The sequence below is a fragment of the Chiloscyllium punctatum genome, chromosome 36 (genome assembly GCF_047496795.1).
Source record: "Chiloscyllium punctatum isolate Juve2018m chromosome 36, sChiPun1.3, whole genome shotgun sequence".
Taxonomy (NCBI): domain Eukaryota; kingdom Metazoa; phylum Chordata; class Chondrichthyes; order Orectolobiformes; family Hemiscylliidae; genus Chiloscyllium; species Chiloscyllium punctatum.
In genome coordinates this window covers 14,054,629-14,078,449 of record NC_092774.1, presented here as the reverse complement: position 1 = coordinate 14,078,449, position 23,821 = coordinate 14,054,629, and the positions used below count along the sequence as shown (strand labels likewise).

Sequence of the window (23,821 nt, the reverse complement as noted above, 5' to 3'; positions counted from 1 at the left end):
ACAATCCTTAGATAAGCACATGGTTCATTTTGGGATAGTGTAGGGGGACAAGCTGAGAACAGTTCAAAGGTTGGCGCAACATCGAGGGCTGAAAGGCCTGTTCTGCACTGTACTGTTCTATGTTCCATGTTCTAAACTTAGTGCAGGAGGCTGAAAGAAATGAGCAGCTTTAAAACAAAAACCTCTTGGAGCTCAAAGCTTTCAATGAGAGTCTGAGCCCGGCAGCAAGTTCAGGTAACCTTTATTGTGACCCAACTTTGTTACAGCATCAGATCCCCCCAGCAAAAAGGCAGAGAAAAAATGCAGTTGCTAGTTGAACAGCTCAAGGTCAAAGTGCACACACCACACGTCCCCTGTCCCACCCCCCCCTTCACTGTCTTTGCTATTGGCCAGCACCAAGTTGTCCCTTTGTAATTGGATCCTTGGTACAGCCGTAACCCGGAGGAATTATTGCCTCACTCAGCAATTTTAACCCATACCCTGTCTCCAAGTAAGTTTCTCCCCGCTCATTTGCCAGGAAGGGGCAGTGTAGAGTCAACCAGACTGCTGTGGGTCTGGAGTCAGGTGTAGACCAGACCGGGTAAAGGATGCAGCTGGAACGACTGAGTGAATCCTTTCCCCCAATGGTGGTTCCCTTCCCTAACAAGGGAGAGAGGGAATCAGATGGGGGCTTTCTCCCCTGCACCACCCCCTCCCTGAAACAGTCTCATCGTTGGATTCCGAACTCCACATTTCTGACCGAATACCGATTCTGCCGTCTGTCTTGGCGGGATTCAAACCCGGGACTCCCCGGAACCGGGTTGATAGTCCAATCGATATTGGCACTCGGCCGTCACTCCTTCAATCCCCGTGTTGGCACGTGAACTCGCTGGTGGGTCAGCAGTTGGGAGGAGCGGGTGAAGCCCTTCCCGCACTGAGAGCAGGTGAACGGCCTCTCCCCCGTGTGGATCCGTTGGTGGGCCAGCAGGTTCGAGGAATCGCTAAAGGCCTTCCCACACTCGGGGCAGCTGAAGGGCCTCTCTCCCGTGTGGACGCGCCGGTGGCTCCGCAGGTTGGAGGAGCTGGTGAAGCCCTTCCCGCACTGAGAGCAGGTGAAGGGCCTCTCCCCCGTGTGGATCCGCTGGTGCCTCATCAGGGAGGAGACTTCGGTAAAGGCCTTCCCACACTCTGGGCAGCTGAAGGGCCTCTCCCCCGTGTGGGCCCGCTGGTGCCTCATCAGGGAGGAGATGTCAGTATAGGCCTTCCCACACTCGGGGCAGCTGAAGGGCCTCTCCCCCGTGTGGACACGCTGGTGTCTCCGCAGGGCGGAGCCGTGGGTAAAGGCCTTCCCACACTCGGGGCAGCTGAAGGGCCTTTCCCCCGTGTGGATACGCTGATGCTTCTGCAGGGTGGAGACGTCTGTGAAGGCCTTCCCACATTCAGGACAGCTGAAGGGCTTCTCCCCCGTGTGGATGCGCCGGTGGTTCCGCAGGGCAGAGGAATAACTGAAGGCCTTCCCACACTCGGGGCAGCTGAAGGGCCTCTCCCCAGTGTGGGCACGCTGGTGCCTCATCAGGGAGGAGATGTCGGTATAGGCCTTCCCGCACTCGGGGCAGCTGAAGGGCCTCTCCCCAGTGTGGGCACGCCGGTGCCTCATCAGGGAGGAGATGTCGGTATACGCTTTCCCGCACTCGGGGCAGCTGAAGGGCCTCTCCCCCGTGTGGACACGCTGGTGCCTCATCAGGGAGGAGGAATATCTGAAGGCCTTCCCACAATCTGGACAGCTGAAGGGCCTCTCCCCCGTGTGGTCCCGCTGGTGGGCCAACAGGTGAGAGGAATGTCTGAAGGCCATCCCACAGTCGGTGCAGGGGAATGGCTTCTCCCCGGTGTGACTGCGCTGATGAGTCTCCAGGGCAGACGGGACACGGAAGGCTTTCCCACAGTCACCACACTTCCACGGTTTCTCCACGGGGCGGGATTCCTCAGGTTTCTCCATGGCCACAGCTTCAGCTGCACACAAACACGTGTAGAGCCCCTCCCTGCCGTGAAGTCCCCTTCCCAGGCCGTATAACTGTTTCAGGCTCCACACACAGTGCGCTGAAACAGAGGGGTCTCTCGTCCAGTCCCACTGATGCTGAAAACGTCCTCAAACAGGAACCAAAAAGTGTAGATCCCTCTCACAGAAATCACAGTAAAAAATAGTTGCGGTCCCAATGGATTCAGAGACTGTCAGACATTGACATCAAAGTGAGGACTGCAGACACTGGAGAGTCAGTCAAAAAGCACAGCAGGTCAGGCAGCATTTGGAGAGCAGGAGAGTCAATGTTTCGGGTGTAAGCCCTTCATTCGTTGATTTTGAAACTTCAGTCTTCAGATTTTCAAATACTCTGCAAAAAGGGATTACAAAAGGGATGATCAGTGCAGGGTAGAAATTCTGAACAATCAATTCTACTTTCTGTGGAATATCCTTTCCTTTTGTTATTCCACAAAATTGAAAGCACCATCCCACTCTCCCTTCCCCTCTGTTCTCACTCTGCTCTAACTAATTCCCCTGAAGATTCAGGATCTTACAGGGGCAGAAAAAGCAAAAACATCAAGACTGACATCTCTCTGAATTTTGGATACCTTCACCTGAAAGTTAATATCTTTCACAACACTGGGATCCTGCTGAGAGTGAGCAGGTCTGATTTTGGGAAGCAATAAAAGTGTCAATTCAGGGTGAACCTGCAATGCAGCTTCTTGAGGAAGGACCAGACACAAAATGGTTAACGTCCCTGGGAAGGTGGGAGCAAAATGAGACATCAAGACATTAACACCGACACACTTCAGTCCAACTCTTTTGCTTCCAGTCAGGAGAAAGTGAGGCCTGCAGATGCTAGAGATGAGAGCTGAAAATATGTTGCTGGAAAAACACAACAGGTCAGGCAGCATACAAGGAGCAGGAGAATCGACGCTTCGGGCATGAGCCCTTCTTCAGGGCTCACGCCCGGTTCGTCAATTCTCCTGCTCCTTGGATGCTGCTTGACCTGCTGCGCTTTTCCAACAACACATTTTCAGCTGCTTCCAGTCAGGGCAAAACATGCTCTGAAAGTCCAGCCTTCACAACCACACTTCTGCTTTCACTGAAGACAATTAGAGTCACACAGCACGGAAACAGAACCTTTGGCCCAACCTGCCCAGATATCCTAAATTAATCTAGTCAAATTTGCCATCACTTGCCCCCTATATTTGCCGGGTGCTGACAGCTGGGACTAAATTGGGTTGGCTCTCTTGTCAGCAAGGACGGAGTTGGACCGAAGGGTCTGTTTCTGTGCTGTACATCTCTATGACTCCAGTCACATTTGCCATCACTTGGCCCTGACCCACCTGAACCCTTCATATTCAGATGCCCATCCAGAAGCCTTTTAACTTGTCATCGTACCAGCACCCACCACTTCCTCTGGCAGCTCACTCCATCGCTCAAGCGACTCCACGTTGAAAGCGTCTGGTCTGGTGCACCAGATGACACCAGGATAATCTCAGATCGTTCCAGATCGCATCGATACTCAGTCAGTGACTTTCCCGATCAGGATGTTGTACGTGATCAAACAGGTCAGTGAGTAGGCGATCCCCCACCTCTTAGTTCAAGTATCTCTACGAGAACTCCCTTGCTGGAGGGTCCCTTGAAGACACTTCAACTGGATTTCATTGAGTTGGAGAAATGAGTTGAGTTGCTATAAATATGTTTTGCTTATTGCTGATGTCTTTTCGAAGTGGATTGAAGCCTACCCTCCTCCTAACGCTACTGCTGAGACTGTGATAAAGATTTTGCTTAAGGAAAGAATTCCCCCCTTCAGTATACCTGCATGCATTAGCTCAGACAATGGACCACACTTTGCATGTAATATTAACGGAGAACTCTGTTCCCAGCTTTGTATTTGTCGGGAACTGCACGGTGCTTATCATCCTCAGGTGACCAGCCTTGTTGAATGTTTTAACCAGACTCAAGACTAACCTTGCCAAATTAATGGCCGAATCTGGCCTCTCCTGGTTATGTTAATCCCTGTGGCCTTATTCCAGATGTGATCCATGTCTGCGGGCAAGACACGACTGTCTCCAGCTGAGAGTCTCTCTGGTCACCCCCTCGGAACGGTTCGGCTCCCTTCTCAGTCCACGTCCACCACGTGACCGAAGCAATCATTGGTTATGTTCTTGCTCTAACTAGTGTTATGCGTGCCTTTCACTCCCAGGAGCATGCGGCCTACAGCGATGTTCCCTCCCTTTCAGCCTCATCACGGGTAGAGCCCAGTTCGTTGGTGCTCGTCAAGAACTGGACTGGCAAAGGTCTCCAACCTCGTTGGGATAGCCCCTTCCAGGTTCTACTTCCAACCCCTATGGCGGTCACAGTCGCTGGGCACTCAGCTTGGGTCCAACTGCACCATAGTAAATTGATTGACCGCACCAATCAAAAGGGGGAAAGACGAGGAGAGAATTCTGGAATCCCAACAAAAGGAGTGGACCCTGTCCATTTGGGTTTTTGAATCTTGCTGTTGTTCTAATGTTAATCTTATTACAGATACTTGAACTAAGAGGAGGGACATGTGGGGGATCACTTATCTCCTCACCTCTCTGATCACGTACAACATCCTGATGGGGAAAGCCACTAAGTATGGATGGGACCAGGAATGATCAGAGATTACCCCCCACCCATACTGAGGAGATGTCGTCCAGTGCACCGGACCAGACGCCTTTGACGTGTGGAACGTGATGAAGATTGATTATTGTAATGGACTCTTCCATCAGAAAGACCAGATGGTCCATCTGGACAGTAGAAATCAGGGGGAGTTACCATGGCGTTACCGAACCTGTCTTTTTGATCTTACCTGCAGACGCAAGCCTAGTGAGGATAAAAATGATCAACCCCGTCATTATGGTAAATATTTTAAGGATGCCCAGGAACACCATCCCTTTTTGTAGGATGGGCCGACTCGAGAAAAGGGAAGCCTGATAGGGGAAACTCCTCAATCCACAAGGAACTTATTTATACAGGCCCACAGAACACCCTTCACCCCAGAGGCAGTAGTATGTTACTCCTCTCTATCGGGAGATGACTGACTTGCCCCGTTCCCAGTCCCCGAATCCAATCTATTCGTCAGACTCCTTCCTGCCGACCCTCCGCGGTAATTAACTCCCATCCCTGAGCTGACAGGGTCTGCTCCCGCCCTGGAGTCACTCCCATTGCTCCGAGTGAACAGATTTTTCCGCCCCACCATTTGCCCAGACGGAGGGATTTTCATTCATTCAGTGTCACTTCCGCGTTGTGACGCCACAATAGGAGCGGGTGGGCGGGGCCAAGCCGGGCGCACGCATTGCGCCTGCGCTGTCCTGCCCCGCACCGTTTGCAAGCATCCCTTCGCTTCAGAGAATCCCCACAGTGTGGGAGCAGGCCACTCGGCCCAATGAGTCCACACCTAACCCTCTGAAGGGGAACCCACCCATACTGCTCTATATTACCCTGACAAATACACCTAACCTGCACATCCCTGGGCACTGTGGGTAATTTCGCACGGCCAATCCCAATCAAGGCCAGTGAGCAATGTAGTGATGTGGGAAATGAACATCACAGAATGATGGAGACAAGGAGAGGAAATGTACCAGCAATTAAATCTGGATTGCAAAGATCTAAACCGAAAACAGGGTGTCTGCATGTGTGCTGCACTGTTACAAAAGTGAATGAATTGACTGCACACATTGAAGAGAATAATTATGGTCTGAGACTCCTTACAGAGACGTGGCTTCAGGACGACAAGGATTAGTCCTTGAACATAGAGGGGGTAGTCAAACGGGAAGCTAGGTGAAGGTAGAGGGTTGGCATTGCAAATCAAAACACTGATCACAGTAATCCGGTGTCAGGTCGGATTTCAGGTCCTGGCTTCTCTGTCCTCTGTTGATCTCCCTGTTCTCACACAGCAAGATGTTCAGCTCTGCTGAAGTTTTGATTCCCCGAAACCCCACCCCTCAGCCCCTTTACACCTTCCAGAACAATACAACATTCAGTCAATCGAAACCCAATCCACTATCTCCCAGCCTGACAACCGACCAGTCACAGAGTGTAGTCGTACCAGGGAATCAAACAAGAAAAGTGAAACAAAAAAAAATAGAAATAAATACGTGCTCATGCTTAATGTTTGTCAATTGGAAGTAAACCAGAAATAGGGGTCTCCCAGGATTCCGATAGTGCCCTACTTGAGGAATTCTCTTTCCCTTACATGTAACTGTTAGTACGTAGCTATGATTTACAACAATATTTACACCAACAGAAATAAAGCATCTGTTACCAAATAGACAGAGATACACAGCACGGAAATAAACTTTTTTGCTGTAAGTATACACAAGTCCTTGGGGGTGAATTTGCATTTGCAGAATTATATTTTCAGATAAATTCTATTTTGCTCAAAAATGCACAATCTGCAAGCTGTCAGAACATATTGTATTTTATAAATTCCTACTTTAGAAACAGAACTAGTCAGATTCAAGGTGGGGATAAAGACAGACTCTGACTTTTAACGCATTGTCTGAGCTGAGATTGGATTAGATTCCCTAGAGTACGGAAACAGGCCCTTTGGCCCAACAGGTCCACACTAACCTTCCAAAGAGTAACCCACCAGGCCCCATTCCCCATATTTACCCCCTGACCAATGCATGTAACACACCGGGCAATTTAAGCATGGCCAATTCACCTCACCTGCATATTTTTGGATTGTGGGAGGAAACCGGAGCACCTGGAGAAATCTCATGCAGACACGGGGAGAATGTGCAAACTCCACACAGACTGTGGCCAGTGGCTGGAATTGAACCTGGGTCCCAAGCGCTGTGAGGCAGAATTAACCACTGAGCCACCGTGCCGCCCAGATGTTGTTACCTTTTGTTATAAAACCTTATGTTATCGAGATTTACATATGAATGGTCGTTGCAACCCACGGTAAAAGATGAGAGAGGTAACAATCCAGATTTGTTCAATATATCATTTCAGTAGCAGGACATTGTCATGTTTTCCCATAAATTCTGTGCGTTCTGATCTTATTCTCCACAACCACCTGATGATGGAGCAGTGCTCCGAAAGCTAGTACTTCCAAATAAACCTGTCGGGCTATAACCTGGTGTTATGTGATAGACAATAGACAATAGACAATAGACAATAGATGCAGGAGTAGGCCATTCTGCCCTTCGAGCCTGCACCGCCATTCAATATGATCATGGCTGATCATTCCTAATTAGTATCCTGTTCCAGCCTTATCTCCATACCCCTTGACTCCACTATCTTTAAGAGCTCTATCCAATTCTTTCTTAAAAGAATCCAGAGACTGGGCCTCCACTGCCCTCTGGGGCAGAGCATTCCACACAGCCACCACTCTCTGTGTGAAGTAGTTTCTCCTCATCTCTGTCCTAAATGGTCTACCCCGTATTTTTAAGTTGTGTCCTCTGGTTCGGCACTCCCCCATCAACGGAAATATGTTCCCTCCTGCCAGAGTGTCCAATCCTTTCATAAGCCTATACGTTTCAATCAGATCCCCTCTCAGTCTTCTAAACTCAAGGGTATACAGGCCCAGTCGCTTCAGTCTTTCCGTGTAAGGCAATCCTGCCATTCCAGGAATTGACCTCGTGAACCTACGCTGCACTCCCTCAATAGCCAGAATGTCTTTCCTCAAATTTGGAGACCAGAACTGTACACAGTACTCCAGGTGTGGTCTCACCAGGGCCCTGTACAGCTGCAGAAGCACCTCTTTGCTTCTATACTCAATCCCTCTTGTTATGAAGGCCAGCATGCTATTAGCCTTCTTCACGACCTGCTGTACCTGCATGCTTGCCTTCATTGACTGGTGGACAAGAACACCCAGATCTCTCTGAACAGCCCCTTTACCTAATTTGATACCATTGAGGTAGTAATCTGCCTTCCTGTTCTTGCCACCAAAGTGGATAACCAGACATTTATCCACATTAAACTGCATCTGCCATGCATCTGCCCACTCACCTAACTTGTCCAGGTCACCCTGTAATCCCCTAACATCCTCATCACATTTCACCCTACCACCTAGCTTTGTGTCATCAGCAAATTTGCTAATGTTATTGCTGATACCATCTTCTATATCATTTACATATATTGTAAAAAGCTGCGGTCCCAGCACGGATCCCTGCGGTACCCCACTGGTCACTGCCTGCCATTTCGAAATGGAGCCGTTAATCACTACCCTTTGTTTCCTATTAGCCAACCAATTCTCTATCCAATCTAGTACTTTGCCCCCAATCCCGTGCGCCCTAATTTTACTCACTAACCTCTTGTGTGGGACTTTATCAAAAGCTTTCTGAAAGTCCAGGTACACTACATCCACTGGATCTCCCTCGTCCATCTTCCGAGTTACATCCTCAAAAAATTCAAGAAGATTAGTCAAGCATGATTTCCCCTTCATAAATCCATGCTGACTCTGTCCTATCCTGTTACTATTATCCAGATGTGCCGTAATTTCATCCTTTATAATAGACTCCAGCATCTTTCCCACCACTGAGGTCAGACTAACTGGTCTATAATTTCCTGCTTTCTCCCGCCCACCCTTCTTAAAAAGTGGCACAACATTAGCCGCCCTCCAATCCTCAGGAACCGACCCCGATTCTATTGAACTCTGGAAAATAATCACCAGCGCATCCACGATTTCCCGAGCCACCTCCTTCAGTACCCTGGGATGCAGGCCATCAGGTCCCGGAGACTTATCAACCTTCAGACCTAACAGTCTCTCCAACACCAAATCCTGGCAAATAGAAATTCCCTTAAGTTCAGGTCCTTCAGCCACTGTTACCTCAGGGAGATTGCTTGTGTCTTCCCCAGTGAACACAGATCTGAAGTACCCATTTAATTCCTCTGCCATTTCTTCGTTCCCAGTAATATATTCCCCTGCTTCTGTCTTCAAGGGCCCAATTTTTGTCCTAACCATTTTTTTGCCTTGGACATACCTAAAAAAGCTTTTACTATCCTCCTTTATATTCTTGGCCAGTTTACCTTCGTACCTCATTTTTTCTCTGCGTATTTCCTTCTTACTAATCCTCTGTTGTTCTTTAAAAGCTTCCCCGTCCTCCGTTTTCCCGCTTATCTTCGCTAAGTTATACTTTTTCTCTTTTAACCTTATATGTTTCTTTACTTCCCTTGTCAGCCACGGCCGCCCATGTCTCCTCCTGGGATCTTTCTTCCTTTTAGGAATGAACTGATCCTGCATCTTCTGCATTATACACAGAAATATCTGCCATTGTTCCTCCACGGTCTTCCCTGTTAAGGTATTAAACCATTGAACTTTGGCCAGTTGCTCCCTCATAGCTCCATATTTCCCTTTATTCAACTGAAATATTGTCACTTCAGATTGTACCCACTCCCTCTCAAATTGCAGATTGAAGCTTATTGTATTATGGTCACTACTTCCCAATGGCTCCTTCACTTCGAGGTCACTGACCAATTCTGGTTCGTTACACAATACCAGATCCAGAATCGCCTTATCCCTGGTCGGCTCCAGCACCAGCTGCACTAAAAATCCATCTCTGAGGCACTCCACAAAGTCTCTTTCTTGAGGCCCGATACCATCCTGATTCTCCCAGTCTACCTGCATGTTAAAATCCCCCATAACAACTGTAGTTGTTTAACTTTGTCCAGGTTCAGGTGGATTGACCATGCTAAATTACCCAGTGTTCAGTGTTGTGCGGATTCGGTTGGATTGGCTGTGCTAAATTACCCATAATGCCCAGTAACGTGCAGATTAGGTGGGTTAGCCATGGGAAATAGTTTCACAGTAATAAAAGCAGGAGTCAGCCATTTGGCCCATCCAGCCTGCCCCGTTCTTCATTACGATCATGGCCGATCTATCCATCGTCTCAGCTCCTCCTAGCAGCATTGCCCCAACTACCCTTAATTCCCCAACCATGCAAAAGCCCATTTTGAATATACTTAATGAAGACAATTCCATAGATTCACTATAGTCCAGGAAGAGCAGTAGTCCTCACTTTCTCCTCCTCATCTCGGTCCTAAATCTACTCCCCCTAGTCTTGAGGTCTGGTCTTACCCACCAGCAGAAATGACTGGATAGGGTCCGGCTTCATCCCCACAGTGTAATGAATTCCCACTTTCCACCAAAATCTGGGATGTACTCACTCACTTAGTCGATGTCTCACAAATGCAAGATTTCATTGTAACTTCTTCTGCTCCCAGTAAAGACAAAACACCTTTGAAAGCTGCTCTGAAAGTCCAGTCTTCACAACCACACTTCTGCTTTCGCCAAAGACGATTAGTGTCGTACAGCACAGAAACAGACCCTTTGGTCCAATTCATCTGATCAGATATCCTAAACTAATTTAGTCTCATTTGTCTGCATGTGCCCTATATCCCTCCGAACCCTTCCTATTCATATCCCCATCCGGATGCTTTTTAAATGTTGTAATTGTACCAGCCGTCACCACTCCCTCTGGCAGCTCGTTCCATACATGCACCACTCTCTGTGTGAAGTTGCCCCTCAGGTCCCTTCGAAATCATTCCCCTCTCACCTCAAACATATGGCCTCGAGCTTTGGACTCCCTTACCCTGGGGAAAAGACCTTGGGTATTCACCATATCCATGCCTCTTACAAACGTTTATCAGGTCACCCCTCAGACTCTGATGCTTCAGGTGAGGATCTAAAATTTGAATTTAGGTTATTGTCAGATGCAACAAGTATATGTAGGTTTTTTACGAACCACAAAATGGCTTTTCAATTTAAAATAATACAACAAAATGGCTGAGAATAATGATTGAACTCTGTGAACTTGTCCTGCTGTTTTGCAGAATTAAGCTAAAATCCAAAGATAAGAGGACAATGGAGTTTGTTTAAAATGAACACTGACACATTAATTGACCATTTGAACTAACCTTGAGCTGCTACCATGGCATGATGATTTACGTAATTAAGACCCCTTTCCCAGGAAATATCATTGGATTAACCTGCTCTAAATCATGTCACCTTATTACATTTGATTGGTCTTTTCTTGTAATTAAGGCTGTACTGTCTCTTAAAAAAACCTAAATAAATAACGTGTCATTTTCAAATGTAATTGCACAACTTCGCCATGGAACACAGAAGCTTTAATCACTGTGTTGCTGGACAGAATTGGGTCAAGATGCCTTATTAAACTGATAACCTTGCTTTGTACAGACTGCATTTCATTGATTCTTTAGACCAATCGCGAACCAAAAGGGCCCTTAAGAGGGGTCTAGATCTTCACTCTGGATAGTTTGACCTGGCCAATTAACCCTAACCTGCACATTCCTGGGAACTATAGGTAATTTAGCGTGGCCAATCCATTCTAAGCTGCGCATCCCTGGACACTATGTGTAATTTAGCACAGCCAATTTACACAAACCTGCACCTCCCTGGGCACTGTGAGTACTTTAGCATGATCAATCCAACCTAACCTGGACAATGTTTAAAAAAACAATCACACACACCCAGGTTATTGTCCAACAGGTTTATTTGGAAGGACCAGCATTTGGAGTGCTGCTCCTTCATCAGGTGGTTGTGGAGAATAAGATCATAAGGCACAGAATTTATAGAAAAACATTACGGTGTCCTGCCACTGAAATGATATATTGAACAAACCTGGATTGTTAAGCCTTTCATATTTCAGAATGGGTTGCAGGTATCATTAATATGGAAATCCCAGAACTTCCTGTAAGACACTTTCTTGAGATAACAAGGTTTTATAACAAAAAGGTGTCATATCAGCTTAGACAATGCATTAAAGGTGTGAGGTCAGAGTCTGCCTGTATCCCAATCTTGAATCAGACTGGTTCTATTTCCAAAGTGGAATTTACAAAATATTACTGGATTGACTGCCTGTGTGAACTACCGAGTCTCATCCACGTGCTGAAATAACTGGATAGTGTAGGGCTTCATCCCCACAGTGCAATGAATTCCCATTTTCCACCAAAATCGCAGATGTACTCCCTTTACTCAGTTGCTCTCTCACAAATGCAAGATTTCATTGTATTCTTCTGCTCCCAGTAAGGGCAAAACATCTTCGAAAGCTGCTCTGAAACTCTAGTCTTCACAACCACACTTCTGCTTTCACCAAAGATGATTAAGAGTCATACAGCATGGAAACAGACCCTTTGGCCCAACTTGTCCGTGATGACCAGATATCCAAAATTAATCTAATCCCGTTTGCCAGCATGTGACCCACACGGCTCCAAACCATCCCGATTCATGTACCCAGCCAGATGCATTTTAAATATAATCGTACCAGCCTCCACCAATTCCTCTGGCTGCTCGTTCCACGCATGTACAACTGTCTATGTGAAAAGGTTGTCCTTCATGTCTCTTTTAAATCATTCCCCTCTCACCTCAAACATATGTCCTCTAGCTTTGGACTCCCCAACCCTGGGGAAATTCCTGATGAAGGGCTTTTGCCCGAAGCATCGATTTTCCTGCTCCTCGGATGCTGCCTGACCTGCTGTGCTTTTCCAGCACCACTCTGATCTAAACTCTGGTTTCCAGCATCTGCAGTCCTCCCTTCTGCCTAGATCGAACCCTCTACCTGTCTACATCTATCCCCACTTCACCAACCAGCACACCCTTTATCTGCATCGCCCCCTACACCCATCCCCAATCCTGAAGAAGGGTTACACCCGAAACGTTGACTTCTCCACCTCCTGATACTGCCTGACTTGTTGTGTTCTTCCAGCCTCCTACCTGTGTATTTTGCCAATTGAGACACTGACCTGGAGCAACGTTTCCAGAGTCTGTCCCCATCCCTACACACTCCCTTTCCTTTTAGCTGCTGCAAGTCAACAACTGAATCCCAGAATGAAAAAATAAATGGAAAAGGTGACAAGAGAAGAGTGCCGTACTCCCAGATAATGGACAGAGGGAGGAATTTGCAGTCTGGGATGAAGCTCAATGTTCATTCAGACACGAGCAGCAGCAGCTTCAGAACCGCATAGTCCAACTTCCGCATTCAGACAGTGGGGTGACTCTGATTGGCAGGGGGACCAACGTCCTTCCGGTCCTCCTGTGCTCCCTATTGGTCAATCAAAAGAAGGTCTCGCGTCTTATTTGCCGATAGCGATTAGCATGCGCACCAGTTTTTGCTGACACCGGCGAGCATGCGTACTGCGTTGCTGACACCGGCAAACATGCGCAGTATGCTCTTTGAGGCTGCTGCTGTTATTGACAGGTTTGACGTGTCCAAATGCCAACAGGGAAAAAAGGGGTAGAGCCACAATTTTTTTTTCCCTGTGGTTCGACATTTTATTGCTTCTGCGTTTTGTCTCGTTACTCCACTTTTGTATGTCTTTTGTCCTTGTTGAGAGAGAGTGTGCCCCAGTGAGCTGTCTATGGGCTGGAGCTGTAACCAGTTACACAGACTGAAGTAACATTATAGTATTCGCAGCAGGGAGTAACTGCACACATTTCCTGAGTATGATCACAGTTTCAATTGTTCATCAGAAACAGGGAGCCAAAAGGACACCAGAACGACAGAGAAGTCGTAGAAATGCGGGGACTGTGCTAACGGATTCCATTCCCTGTCGGTCCATGAGATTTGTCAGCTCAGTCACAGGTGGGAGAGGCAGTTCTTCAAAACATTATTACAACATTATTTCCCATTGACAAAAACACATTCACGCTGCCTGATTACCTTGAACTTGTACAAGTGCCCTGTCATCACATCTTTAATCATAGCTTTGAACATTTTCCCGATGGCATATGTTAAAGTAAATGGTCTGCAGTTTCCTGTTCTCGGTCTCCCATTTTGAAGAAAGGAGTTTTCCAATCTACAGAAACCTTCCCTGAAACTAATGACGTTTGGAAAATTAAAACCAATGCATTAACTATATCACCAGCTAGTTTTTCTTTAAGGATCTAGAATGAAATCCTTTGGACCCCTGGGACTTGTGAGCTTGTAGTTCCAACAGTTTACTCAGTACTACTTCCCTGGTAATTGTAATTGTCTTCAGTTCCTCCTTCCCTTTCAATTCCTGATTTCCAGCTAGTTCCAGGCTGTTACTTGTATCCTCTCTAGTGACGACAGATTCAAGCTCTTTTCAATTCACCGACCATCTCTTTATCCTCCGTTATTGAATCCCCAGACTCATTTTTTACAGAACCAACACTTAGCTTTTCTTTAAAAAGTTAACAAAGTGACGAAACTTTCCTTCCTGTTTTTATATTTTTGGCTAACTTTCTAACTCTAATTGCTGTGCTCCTGCCTCCATTATTTCTGATGTTTGCCCCAGCTCTCAAACTCTCACATCAACCTGTCTGCATATTCTATAGAACTGACCTTGGTTAAGTGTTGCAAAACACACAAGGGCAAATTTTTCATCTCCAGAAAGTCTTAATAATGAACACGATAACATTCACTTTGAAATATTGTTCATTCAAACTTCACAAGCACACCCTCCAGATTCAAAATCCCACAATGACACCCAGTTTTGTTATGATCTTTAATTTTGAAGAGAAATTTGAATATCCAGTGATTATCTGGAAGAACTGTTCACGAGGTTTTCACATTTTTAAACAAAAACAAATCAACTGGATTAATTTAGCAGAATACCACGTATGGCTTTAAATTGTAAATTTAGTTTTGCTTTGAGTGACGGAGCAGGTCCACACCAGATGAGGATCTAATAGCTAGATTTAGGCTGTTGTCAGGAGCTTTTATTCATCACAAAATGGCATCTCAATATAAAGTAATAGAACAACATGGCTTCAGGCTGCAAATTAACATTGTGTTTAAAATGGCTCAAAGCTGCATTTCTGCATTCCTGAGCTAACTGAATTACAGATTAAGCAAACAATGCCTTCTTCATTGTATGGATCTAATTAAGCTAGATAGGACATTACTGACCATCCTAGCTAACCTTGAAGCACAGGTATGAGGAGATAATGCGTGTGAAACAACATTATTTCCCAGGAAATATCATTGAGTTAACCTGTTTCCATTATGTAATTTTATTACATTTTATTGGAATATTCTGTAATTAAGGCTGTATGGTCTCTTAAGAAACATATGAAAATTGATATTTTATTCCAAGTTAATCTCACAGTTTCTCCAAGGAACACAGAATCTTTTAATATCTGTGTTGCTGGACAAATCTTTGCCCGGCCGTTCCAAATTAAAGTGTGAAACCTTGCTGAAGCAGACCATAATCCTAGTGTTCATTTGACCGATCTCGGAACTGAGAGACCCCTCCCGGGGGTTGAGATCTTCAACTCTCACTGTGCTTTTGGTGTGACCCATGATTACAGAGACTTGTGGGAACGGAGAGGATTTTTAACCCCCATGGGGCAGACGAACAGTAATGCTGTTTTGTCCAATCAATCTGGCAGCTATCAAGATGTTCAGCTCATGCTGAGGCAATGGATACAGTCTCCAAAGGAATGAGCAGATGGATGCTGCTGCCAAGCGGGCAGCCTGACACCCCAAACCTCTGGTCCCATTGGGTCCCCAGCAAAACCCCGACAGAGACAATATGGGGATAGAAATGCCAGGCCTGGGTATGGGACTGAAATCACAGAGTGCTCCCCCTGCTGAGCAGCACAAACTATGGCTTCAAACAGGGTATTCCCTCGATACTCAGACTGAAATGTGGGTGACCCCTGATGGACTACTTTGTGTTCCTTCTTTGCTGCTGCCTTTTTCAATTGATTATGTGCAGTATTGTACACACGTGGGCAAGGAGGGAATGGTTAATACTGTATTACAAACCTGGTGTCACCCAGATTTCCAGAAAGCAGATAGGAAAAGAGCTGAAGCATGTTTAATTTGTAAACAAACTAGATGCATGGTTTAAGAGGGATGCCCTAAGGTTGTTAACCACCTCCTTGCCTGGTTGGGCCTTTTTACTTGTCTCCAACTTGCTTTTAGAGTCATAGAGAAGTACAGCATAGAAACAGACCCTTTGGTCCAACCCGTCCATGCCGACCAGATATCCCAATCCAATCTAGTCCCACCTGCCAGCACCCGGCCCATATCCTTCCAAACCCTTCCTATTCATATCCCCATCCAAATGCCTTTTAAATGTTGCAATTGTACCAGCCTCCACCACATCCTCTGGCAGCTCATTCCATACACGTACCACCCTCTGCATAAAAAAGTTGCCCCTTAGGTCTCTTTTATATCTTTCCCCTCTCACCCAAAAGCTATGCCCTCTAGTTCTGGACTCCCTGACCCTAGGGAAAAGACTTAGTCTATTTATCGTTTCCATGCCCCTCCTAATTTTGTAAACCTCGATAAGGTCACCCCTCAGCCTCCAATGCTCCAGGGAAAACAGCCCCAGCCTGTTCAGTATCTCCCTTTAGCTCAGATCCTCCAACCCTGGCAACATTCTTGTAAATCTTTTCTGAACCCTTTCAAGTTTCACAACATCTTTCCGATAGAAAGGAGACCAGAATTGCATGCAACATTCCAACAGTGGCCTACCAATGTCCTGTACAGCCACAACATGACCTCCCAACTCCTGTACTCAATACTCTGACCAATAAAGGAAAACATACCAAATGCCTTCTTCACTATCCTATCTACCTGCGACTCCACTTTCGAGGAGCTATGAACCTGCACTCCAAGGTCTCTTTGTTCAGCAACACTCCCTAGGACCTTACCCTAATCAGTCCTTGCCTTTCCAAATACATGTCCATCCTGTCCCTCAGGACTCCCTCCAACAACTTGCCCACCAATGACACCAGGCTTACTGGACTCCCACCCTTCTTAAACAGTGGAACCATGTTAGCCAAGCTCCAGTCTTTCGGCACCTCACCTGTGACTATTGATGATAATATCTCAGCAAGAGGCCCAGCAATCACTTCTCTAGCTTCCCACGGAGCTCTAGGCTACACCGGATCAGGTCCTGGGGATTTATCCACCTTTATGTTTGAAGACATCCAACACTTCCTCTTCTGTATTTTAGGGTGTAGCTTAGGGTGGATTGGCAGTGCTAAATTACCCATAGTGCCCTGGGATGTGCAAGTTAGGATAGATTAGCCATGGGAAATACAGAGAAAGGGGTTAGGAATGGGTGGGATGCTCTTCAGAGGGCCAGTGTGGAATAGATGGGCTGAATGGCCTGCTTCCACATTGTTGGGATTCTATGACCCTCCCCACAAAGGAGCATTTTATCGGCATCTATCCAGTCAAGCCCCTTTCAGAAATCTATTGGTTTCAATAAGATCACTTCTGGTTCATAGAGGTAGACAGCACAGAAACAGACCCTTCGGTCCAACTCGTCCATGCTGACCAGGATTCCCAAACTAAACTAGTCCCACTTACTTACATTGGCCCATAATCCTCTAAACCTTTCTATTCATGTACCCACCCACACAAACTCGCATGCACACAAACTCACATGCACACACACAAATAACTCTGAATTTGAATTGGCAGAATTATGTTTGCAGACACATTCTACTTTGCTCAAAAAGTGCGGAAACTGCAGGCAGTCAATCCATGTAATATTTTATAAATTCCTACTTTGGAAATAGAACCAGTCTGATCCAAACCAACTTTGTTACATCTTCAGATCCCCCTGCAAAAAGGCAGAGAAAAAGTAGCTGCTTTTTAAACAGCTCAAGGTCAAAGTACATACACTCCACCATCCCCCCCAAGTTCTTTACTATTGGTTAGCACCCAGTCGTCCCTTTGTAATTGGATCCTTGGTACAGCTGTAACCCAGAGGATGTGTTGCCTCACTCAGCAATTTCAATCCATTCTCTGTCTCCAGTAAGTTTCTCCCCTCTCATTTGCCGAGCGAGGAGGGGTGGGGCAGTGTAGAGTCAACCACACTGCTGTGGACCTGGAGTCATGTGTAGGCCAGACCGGGTAAAGGATGCAACTTGGCCATCACAGTTTCAATTCTCCTCCAGGTGAACTCGCTGGTGCCTCCGCAGGCCGGAGGAGCAGGTGTAAGCCTTCTTGCACTGACAGCAGGTGAACGGCCTCTCCCCTGTGTGGACCCGCCGGTGGGTCAGCAGGGTGGAGACCTGGGTAAAGCACTTCCCGCACTCGGGGCAGCTGAAGGGCCTCTCCCCTGTGTGGACCCGTTGGTGGGTCAGCAGGGCGGAGGAATTGCTGAAGGCCTTCCCGCACTCGGGGCAGGGGAACGGCCTCTCCCCGGTGCGGCTGCGCCGATGAGAGTCCAGGGTAGATGGGAAACAGAAGCTTTTCCCACAGTCATCACACTTCCATCGTTTCTCCAAAAGGTGGGATTTCTCTGGTTTGTCCATGACTAAAGCTTCAGTTACACACAAACACACATACAGCCCCCCTTGCCGTCAATTCCCCTTCCCAGGCTGTATAGCGGTTACATGCTCCACACTCAGTGCACTGCAACAGTAGGGTCTCTCATCCAGTCCCACTGACGCTGAAAACGTACCCAAACAGGAACCAAAAAGCTTTGCTCCTTCTCACAGAATCTTAGTTGAAAATTGTTGCGGTCCGAATGCACTGAGTGACTGTCAGACATTGACTCAAAGTGAGGACTGCAGACGCTGGAGAGTCAGTGTCGAAATGTGTGGCATTGGAAAAATCACAGCAGGTCAGGCAGCATCCGAGGAACGGGAGAGTCAACGTTTCGGGCATAAGCCCTTCATTTGTTGATTTTGAATCTTCTGACTTCAGATTTTCAAATACTCTGCAAAAAGAGATTACAAAAGTCATCACTATCAGTGCAGGGTAGAAATTCAAAACAGGCAATTCTACTTTCTGTGGAATATTCTTTTGTTATTCCACAAAGTTGAAAGTACCATCCCACTCTTCCCTTCCCCTCTGTTCTCACTCCGCTCTAACTAATTCCCCTGAAGGTGCTGATTCAGGATCTTACAGGGGCGGAAAAGCAAAAACATCAAGACTGACATCTCTCTGAATTTTGGATACCTCCACCTGAAAGTTAATATCTTTCACAACACTGGGATCCTGCTGAGAGTGAGCAGGTCTGATTTTGGGAAGCAAAAAAAAAAGTGTCAATTCAGGGTGAACCTGCAATGCAGCTTCTTGAGGAAGGACCAGACACAAAATGGTTAATGACCCCGAGAAGGTGGAGCAAAATGAGACATCAAGGCATTAACACCGACACACTTCAGTCAAACCCTTCTGCTCCCAGTCAGGGCAAAACATGCTCTGAAAGTCCAGCCTTCACAACCACACTTCTGCTTTCACTGAGGACAATTAGGGTCACACAACGCAGAAACAGACTCTTTGGTCCAACCTGCCCAAGCTGCCCAGATATCCTAAATTAATCTGGTCACATTTGCCATCACTTGGCCCCTATATGGGCCGGGTGCTGGCAGCTGGGACTAAATTGGGTTGGCTATCTTGTCAGCAAGGACGGGTTGGATCAAAGGGTCTGTTTCTGTGCTGCACATCTCTATGACACCAGTCGCATTTACCATCACTTGGCCCCTCTATATCTGAAACCTTTGTATTCATCCATCCATCCAGATGCCTTTTAACTGTTGGAATTGTACCAGCCCCCACAACTTCCTCTGGCAGCTCATTCCATAAAAGCACCACCCTCTTCATGATAAAGTTGCCCCTGAGGTCTCTTTGACATCTCCCCACTGCCCTCACCCTGAACCTATGACCCTCTAGTTTGGGACTCTCCCATCCTAAGGGAAAGACCTTGTCCATTTACCCTATCCATACCCCTCATGATTTTATAAAAGTCTCAGACTCTAGCGCGATGGGGAAAACAGCTCCACCCCATCCTTCTGTCCCTCCACACCCGGGTAATTAAGACACATACCTGAGTTTGCAGAGTCTGCTGCCTCCTTGGATTCACTCCAGTTGGCACAAGTGAACATATTCCCCTCCTCCCCCATCCCACCCCCCACACACACACCACACGATGAAGAATTGCCCAGAGGGAGGGAGTTTCATGCAAACTGACAGGGCCACTTCCGCGTTGTGACGCCTTCAATGGGTCAGGGGTGGGGTAGGGAATGGGAAAAGGGGCGAGGAAGGGGTGGGGCGCGGCCAACCGGCTGGCTAGCCTGCACTGCCCTGCACAGTTTGCAGGAATTCCTTCCCTTCACAGAATCCCCACAGTGTGGGAATAGGCCACTCGGCCCGACGAGTCCACACCGACCCTCCGAAGGGTAACCCACCCACATCCATTCCCCTGCACCTATTGCTCTACTCCCTGACTATCACACCTAACCTGCACATCCCTGGGCACTATGGGTAATTTAGCATAGCAATTTCCCCCCCTAACCTGGACAAAGTTAAAAATCACAACACCGTGTTATAGTCCAACAGGTTTAATTAGAAGCACTAGCTTTTGGAGCACTGTTCCTTCATCAAGTGGTTATGGAGAATAAGATAATAAGACACAGAATTTATAGAAAAACATGACAGTGTCCTGTCACTGAAATGATCCATTGAACAAACCTGGATTGTTAAGGCTTTCATCTTTACAAATGAGTTGCAGGTATCATTAATATGCAAATCCCATAAATCCCTGGAAAGCACCTTATCAAGCAAACTTAAAGTTTTATAACAAAAAGTGACACTTGAGCACAGCTCTGCAAATGTGCATTCACTCCTGTGTGTGTGTGTGTGTGTGTGTGTGTGTGTGTGTGTGTGTGTGTGTGTGTGTGTGTGTGTGTGTGTGTGTGTGTGTGTGTGTGTGTATGTGTGTGCGCATGAGAGATCGTGTATGTGCGCATCTTGTATATCTCGCTGTCTATTTGAGAACAGGTGCCTTACTTCTGTTGGCATAAATATTGTTGTAAATCATAGCTGGGTTCTCAGAGTTAGATGTAAGGGAGAGAGAATTCCTCAAGTAGGATAGTATAAGAATCCTGGGAGAGCCCCATTTGTGGTTTACTTTCTCATGAACAAACAATAAACACGAGCACCTCGTCATTTCGAATTTGGTTTCCTTTTTCTTGTGAGATCCCCTGCTGTGATTACACTGTGCCTGGGTGGCTGACAGACTGGGAGATGGTGGGTTGGGGCTTGATTGACTGAATGCTTTATTGTTCCAGAAGGTGAAAAAGGGGACAAAGCTTCAGCAGAAATCCAGCAGAGCTGAGCACAGACCGACATCATACTCCTTGGGGACAGGGAGATCAACAGAGGACAGAGAAACCAGGCCCTAAAACCCGAGCTGACATCAGACTACCATGTGATCAGTGCTTTGATGAGCAGTGCCAACCCTCTACCTTTACCAAGCTTCCCATTAGACAACACCCTCAATATACAGAATCTAATCCTTGCCATCCAAAAGCCATGTCTCTGTAAGGACTCTCAGACCATAATTATTCACTTCAATGTGTGCAGTTAATGCATTCAATTTTGTTACAATGCAGCACACATTCAGACTCACCGTTTCAGTTTTTGTGACCTTTAGAATCCAGTTTTGATTGCTGGTACATTTACTCTCCCTGTCCCTTTCTCTAATATTCATTTCCCACATCACCTCACTGCTCACCGGCCTTGATTTGGATTGGCCATGCTAAATTGCCTATAATGATGACGGATGTGCAGGTTAGGTGGGTTAGCCGTGGGAAATGCAGGGTTACAGTTACATTGTAATAGAAGCAGGAGAAGGCCATTTGGCCCATCCAACCTGCTCCGCCATTCATTAAGATCATGGCTGATCTATTCATCATCTGAGATCCTCCTCCCTGCATTGTCCCAACTACCTTTAAATTCCCCTACCATGCAAAAACCCATCCAACTGTGTCTTGAATATACTTAATGAAGCTGCCTCCACTGCTTCCTGGGGCAGAGAATTCCATAGATTCACTCGAATTCCATAGATTCACTCGACTCCAGGAAAAGCAGTTCCTCCTCATCCCTGTCCTAAATTTACTCCTCCTAATCTCCAGCCTGGTTTCATTCACCAGCAGAAATGACTCAATAGGTAAGGCTTCATCCTCACAGTGCAATGAATTCCCACTTTGCACCAAAACCTCGGATTTACTCACTCACTCAGTTGCTGTCTCACAAATGCAAGATTTCATTGTAACTTCTTCTGCTCCCATTAAGGGCAAACATCTTTGAAAGCTCCTCTTAAACTCCAACCTTCACAATCACCCTTCTGCTCTCCCCGAAGATGATTCGAGTCATACAGCACAGAATCAGACCCTTTGTCCATCCACACATCATTCCTGATGAAGTGCTCGGGACCGAAATGTCAACTCTCAAGGTCCTCAGATGCTGCCTGACCTACTGTCTTTTTCTAGCACCACACTTTGCCTCTGATCTCCAGCATCTGCAGTTCTCACTTTCTCCACATCCCAAAGTATCACCATTTAAATAATACACTGCCTTTCTGCTTTTTTTTTCCCACAGCAAAGACTATAACTTCACATTGACTTACTGCATTTGCCACGTGTTTGTAAATTGTGGTCTTCTCGACTTTGGGGAGACTGAGCGTAAACTTGGGGAACGGATTGGTGAGCATCACAGCTGGGTCCGAGAGGCTGACCAGACCTCCCAGTCACCATCGATTTTAATTCCCCTTCCCACTCCCTTTCTGACAAGAACATCTTAGCCTTCCTTTATTGCCACAACGAACCAAACTGCAAATTGGGGGAACAACACCCCATCTTCCACCCGGGCAGCCTACAGCCTGCAGGACCCAACATCAAGTTCTCCAATTTCAAATAACCTCCCTTTCCATCCCCCGACTCCCTTCTCAGCCCCGTGCCCCTCACTCCCACTCCTTCCTGTCACCAACCTGATTTCTTCCACCCAACGATTAATCAGGCCGGACCCTCTCCCTGTCTTCACCTATCCCCACTTTAGCCCCAGCCCCAGCCATGAAGGGCTACACCCGAAATATCGACTTCTACACCCCGTGATGCTGCCTGATTTGCTGTGTCCTTCCAGCCTCCTGCCTGTCTATTTTGCCAATTGAGACACAGACCTCGATCACTTTTCCATAGTCCGTCCCCTCTCTGGGTTAAATCCCTTTCCTTTCAGTTGCTGTAAGTCAACAATTGAACTCCGGAAAGAAATAGAAATGGCAAAGGGAGCGAGAAAAGAGAGTACCGTACTCACAGATCTGAGACAGAGGAAGGAATTTGCGGTCTGAGTGAAGCTCAATGTTGATTCAGAAAGAGAGGAGCAGGAGGAGCAGCTTCAGAAATTCATGGTCCAACTTCCGCATTCAGACAATGGGGTGGCTCTGATTGGCAGGAGGACCAGTTTTGTTCTGGTCCTCCACGGTTCCCTATTGGGCCATCAAAGGAAGGTCGCGCGCCTTTTTTTTGCGGAAAGCAATGAGCATGCCCAGAGTTTTGCTGACACCGGTGGGCATGTGCACTGCGTTGATGACACCGGAAAACATGCGCAGTATGCTCATTGGGGGATGCTGGTGTTTCTTGGAGAAAGTGAGGACTGCAGATGCTGGAGACCAGAGTTGAAAATTCTGGCATAAAATTCCTGAAGAAGGGCTTATGCCCGAAACGTCGATTCTCCTGCTCCTCGGATGCTGCCTGGCCTGCTGTGTTTTTCCAGCATCACACTTTTCAATGCTGGTGTTTCTGTCAGATGTTAAGAGTCCAAATGTCAATAGGAAAAAAAGGGGTAGAGCCACAATTTGTTTTTCCCTGTGATTCGACATTGTATTACTTTTGCATTCTGTCTGGCTTTTCCCCGAGTCCAGAACTGGAGGGCATGGGTTTAGGGTGAGAGGGGAAAGATTTCTGAGGGGCAACCTTTTTGCACAGATGTTGGTGTGTGTCAGCCAGAGGAAGTGGTGGAGGCTAGTACAATGATAATAGTTAAAATGCATCTGGATGGGGATATAAATAGGACAGATTCAGGGGGATAAGGAGCCAAATACTGGCAA

The 23,821-nt window shown here is 46.9% G+C and overlaps 2 protein-coding genes across 5 annotated transcripts in view; one reads left to right on the top strand and one right to left on the bottom strand.

Moving 5' to 3' along the window:
• The window catches only part of LOC140460009 (uncharacterized), a 122,309-nt gene that overhangs the window by 72,621 nt on the left and 25,867 nt on the right, over positions 1 to 23,821 (top strand). Inside the window, exon 6 of the mRNA XM_072554414.1 lies at positions 22,318 to 22,421. Coding sequence (XP_072410515.1) covers positions 22,318 to 22,421 — 104 coding nt within the window. The remainder of the gene's footprint in view (positions 1 to 22,317; positions 22,422 to 23,821) is intronic.
• LOC140460749 (uncharacterized) lies at positions 371 to 12,769 on the bottom strand. Of its 4 annotated transcripts, XM_072555407.1 has the most exons (3): positions 12,746 to 12,769; positions 10,537 to 10,665; positions 371 to 2,366 (listed from the first exon to the last, which is right to left on the bottom strand). In XM_072555407.1, exon 3 carries the CDS (start codon positions 1,973 to 1,975, stop codon positions 833 to 835), a length of 1,143 nt encoding a protein of 380 aa, XP_072411508.1. In that variant the 5' UTR covers positions 1,976 to 2,366; positions 10,537 to 10,665; positions 12,746 to 12,769; the 3' UTR covers positions 371 to 832. The 4 variants fall into 4 exon arrangements, with proteins under 4 accessions (XP_072411508.1, XP_072411506.1, XP_072411505.1 ...); XM_072555405.1 differs by lacking the exon at positions 12,746 to 12,769 and having other exon boundaries at positions 10,537 to 10,840; XM_072555404.1 differs by lacking the exons at positions 10,537 to 10,665; positions 12,746 to 12,769 and adding an exon at positions 3,974 to 5,332.

What these genes read in the sequence shown, in the direction of transcription:
- LOC140460749 (XM_072555407.1), bottom strand. Translation starts at nt 1,975, where the DNA reads ATGGAGAAACCTGAGGAATCCCGCCCCGTGGAGAAACCGTGGAAGTGT.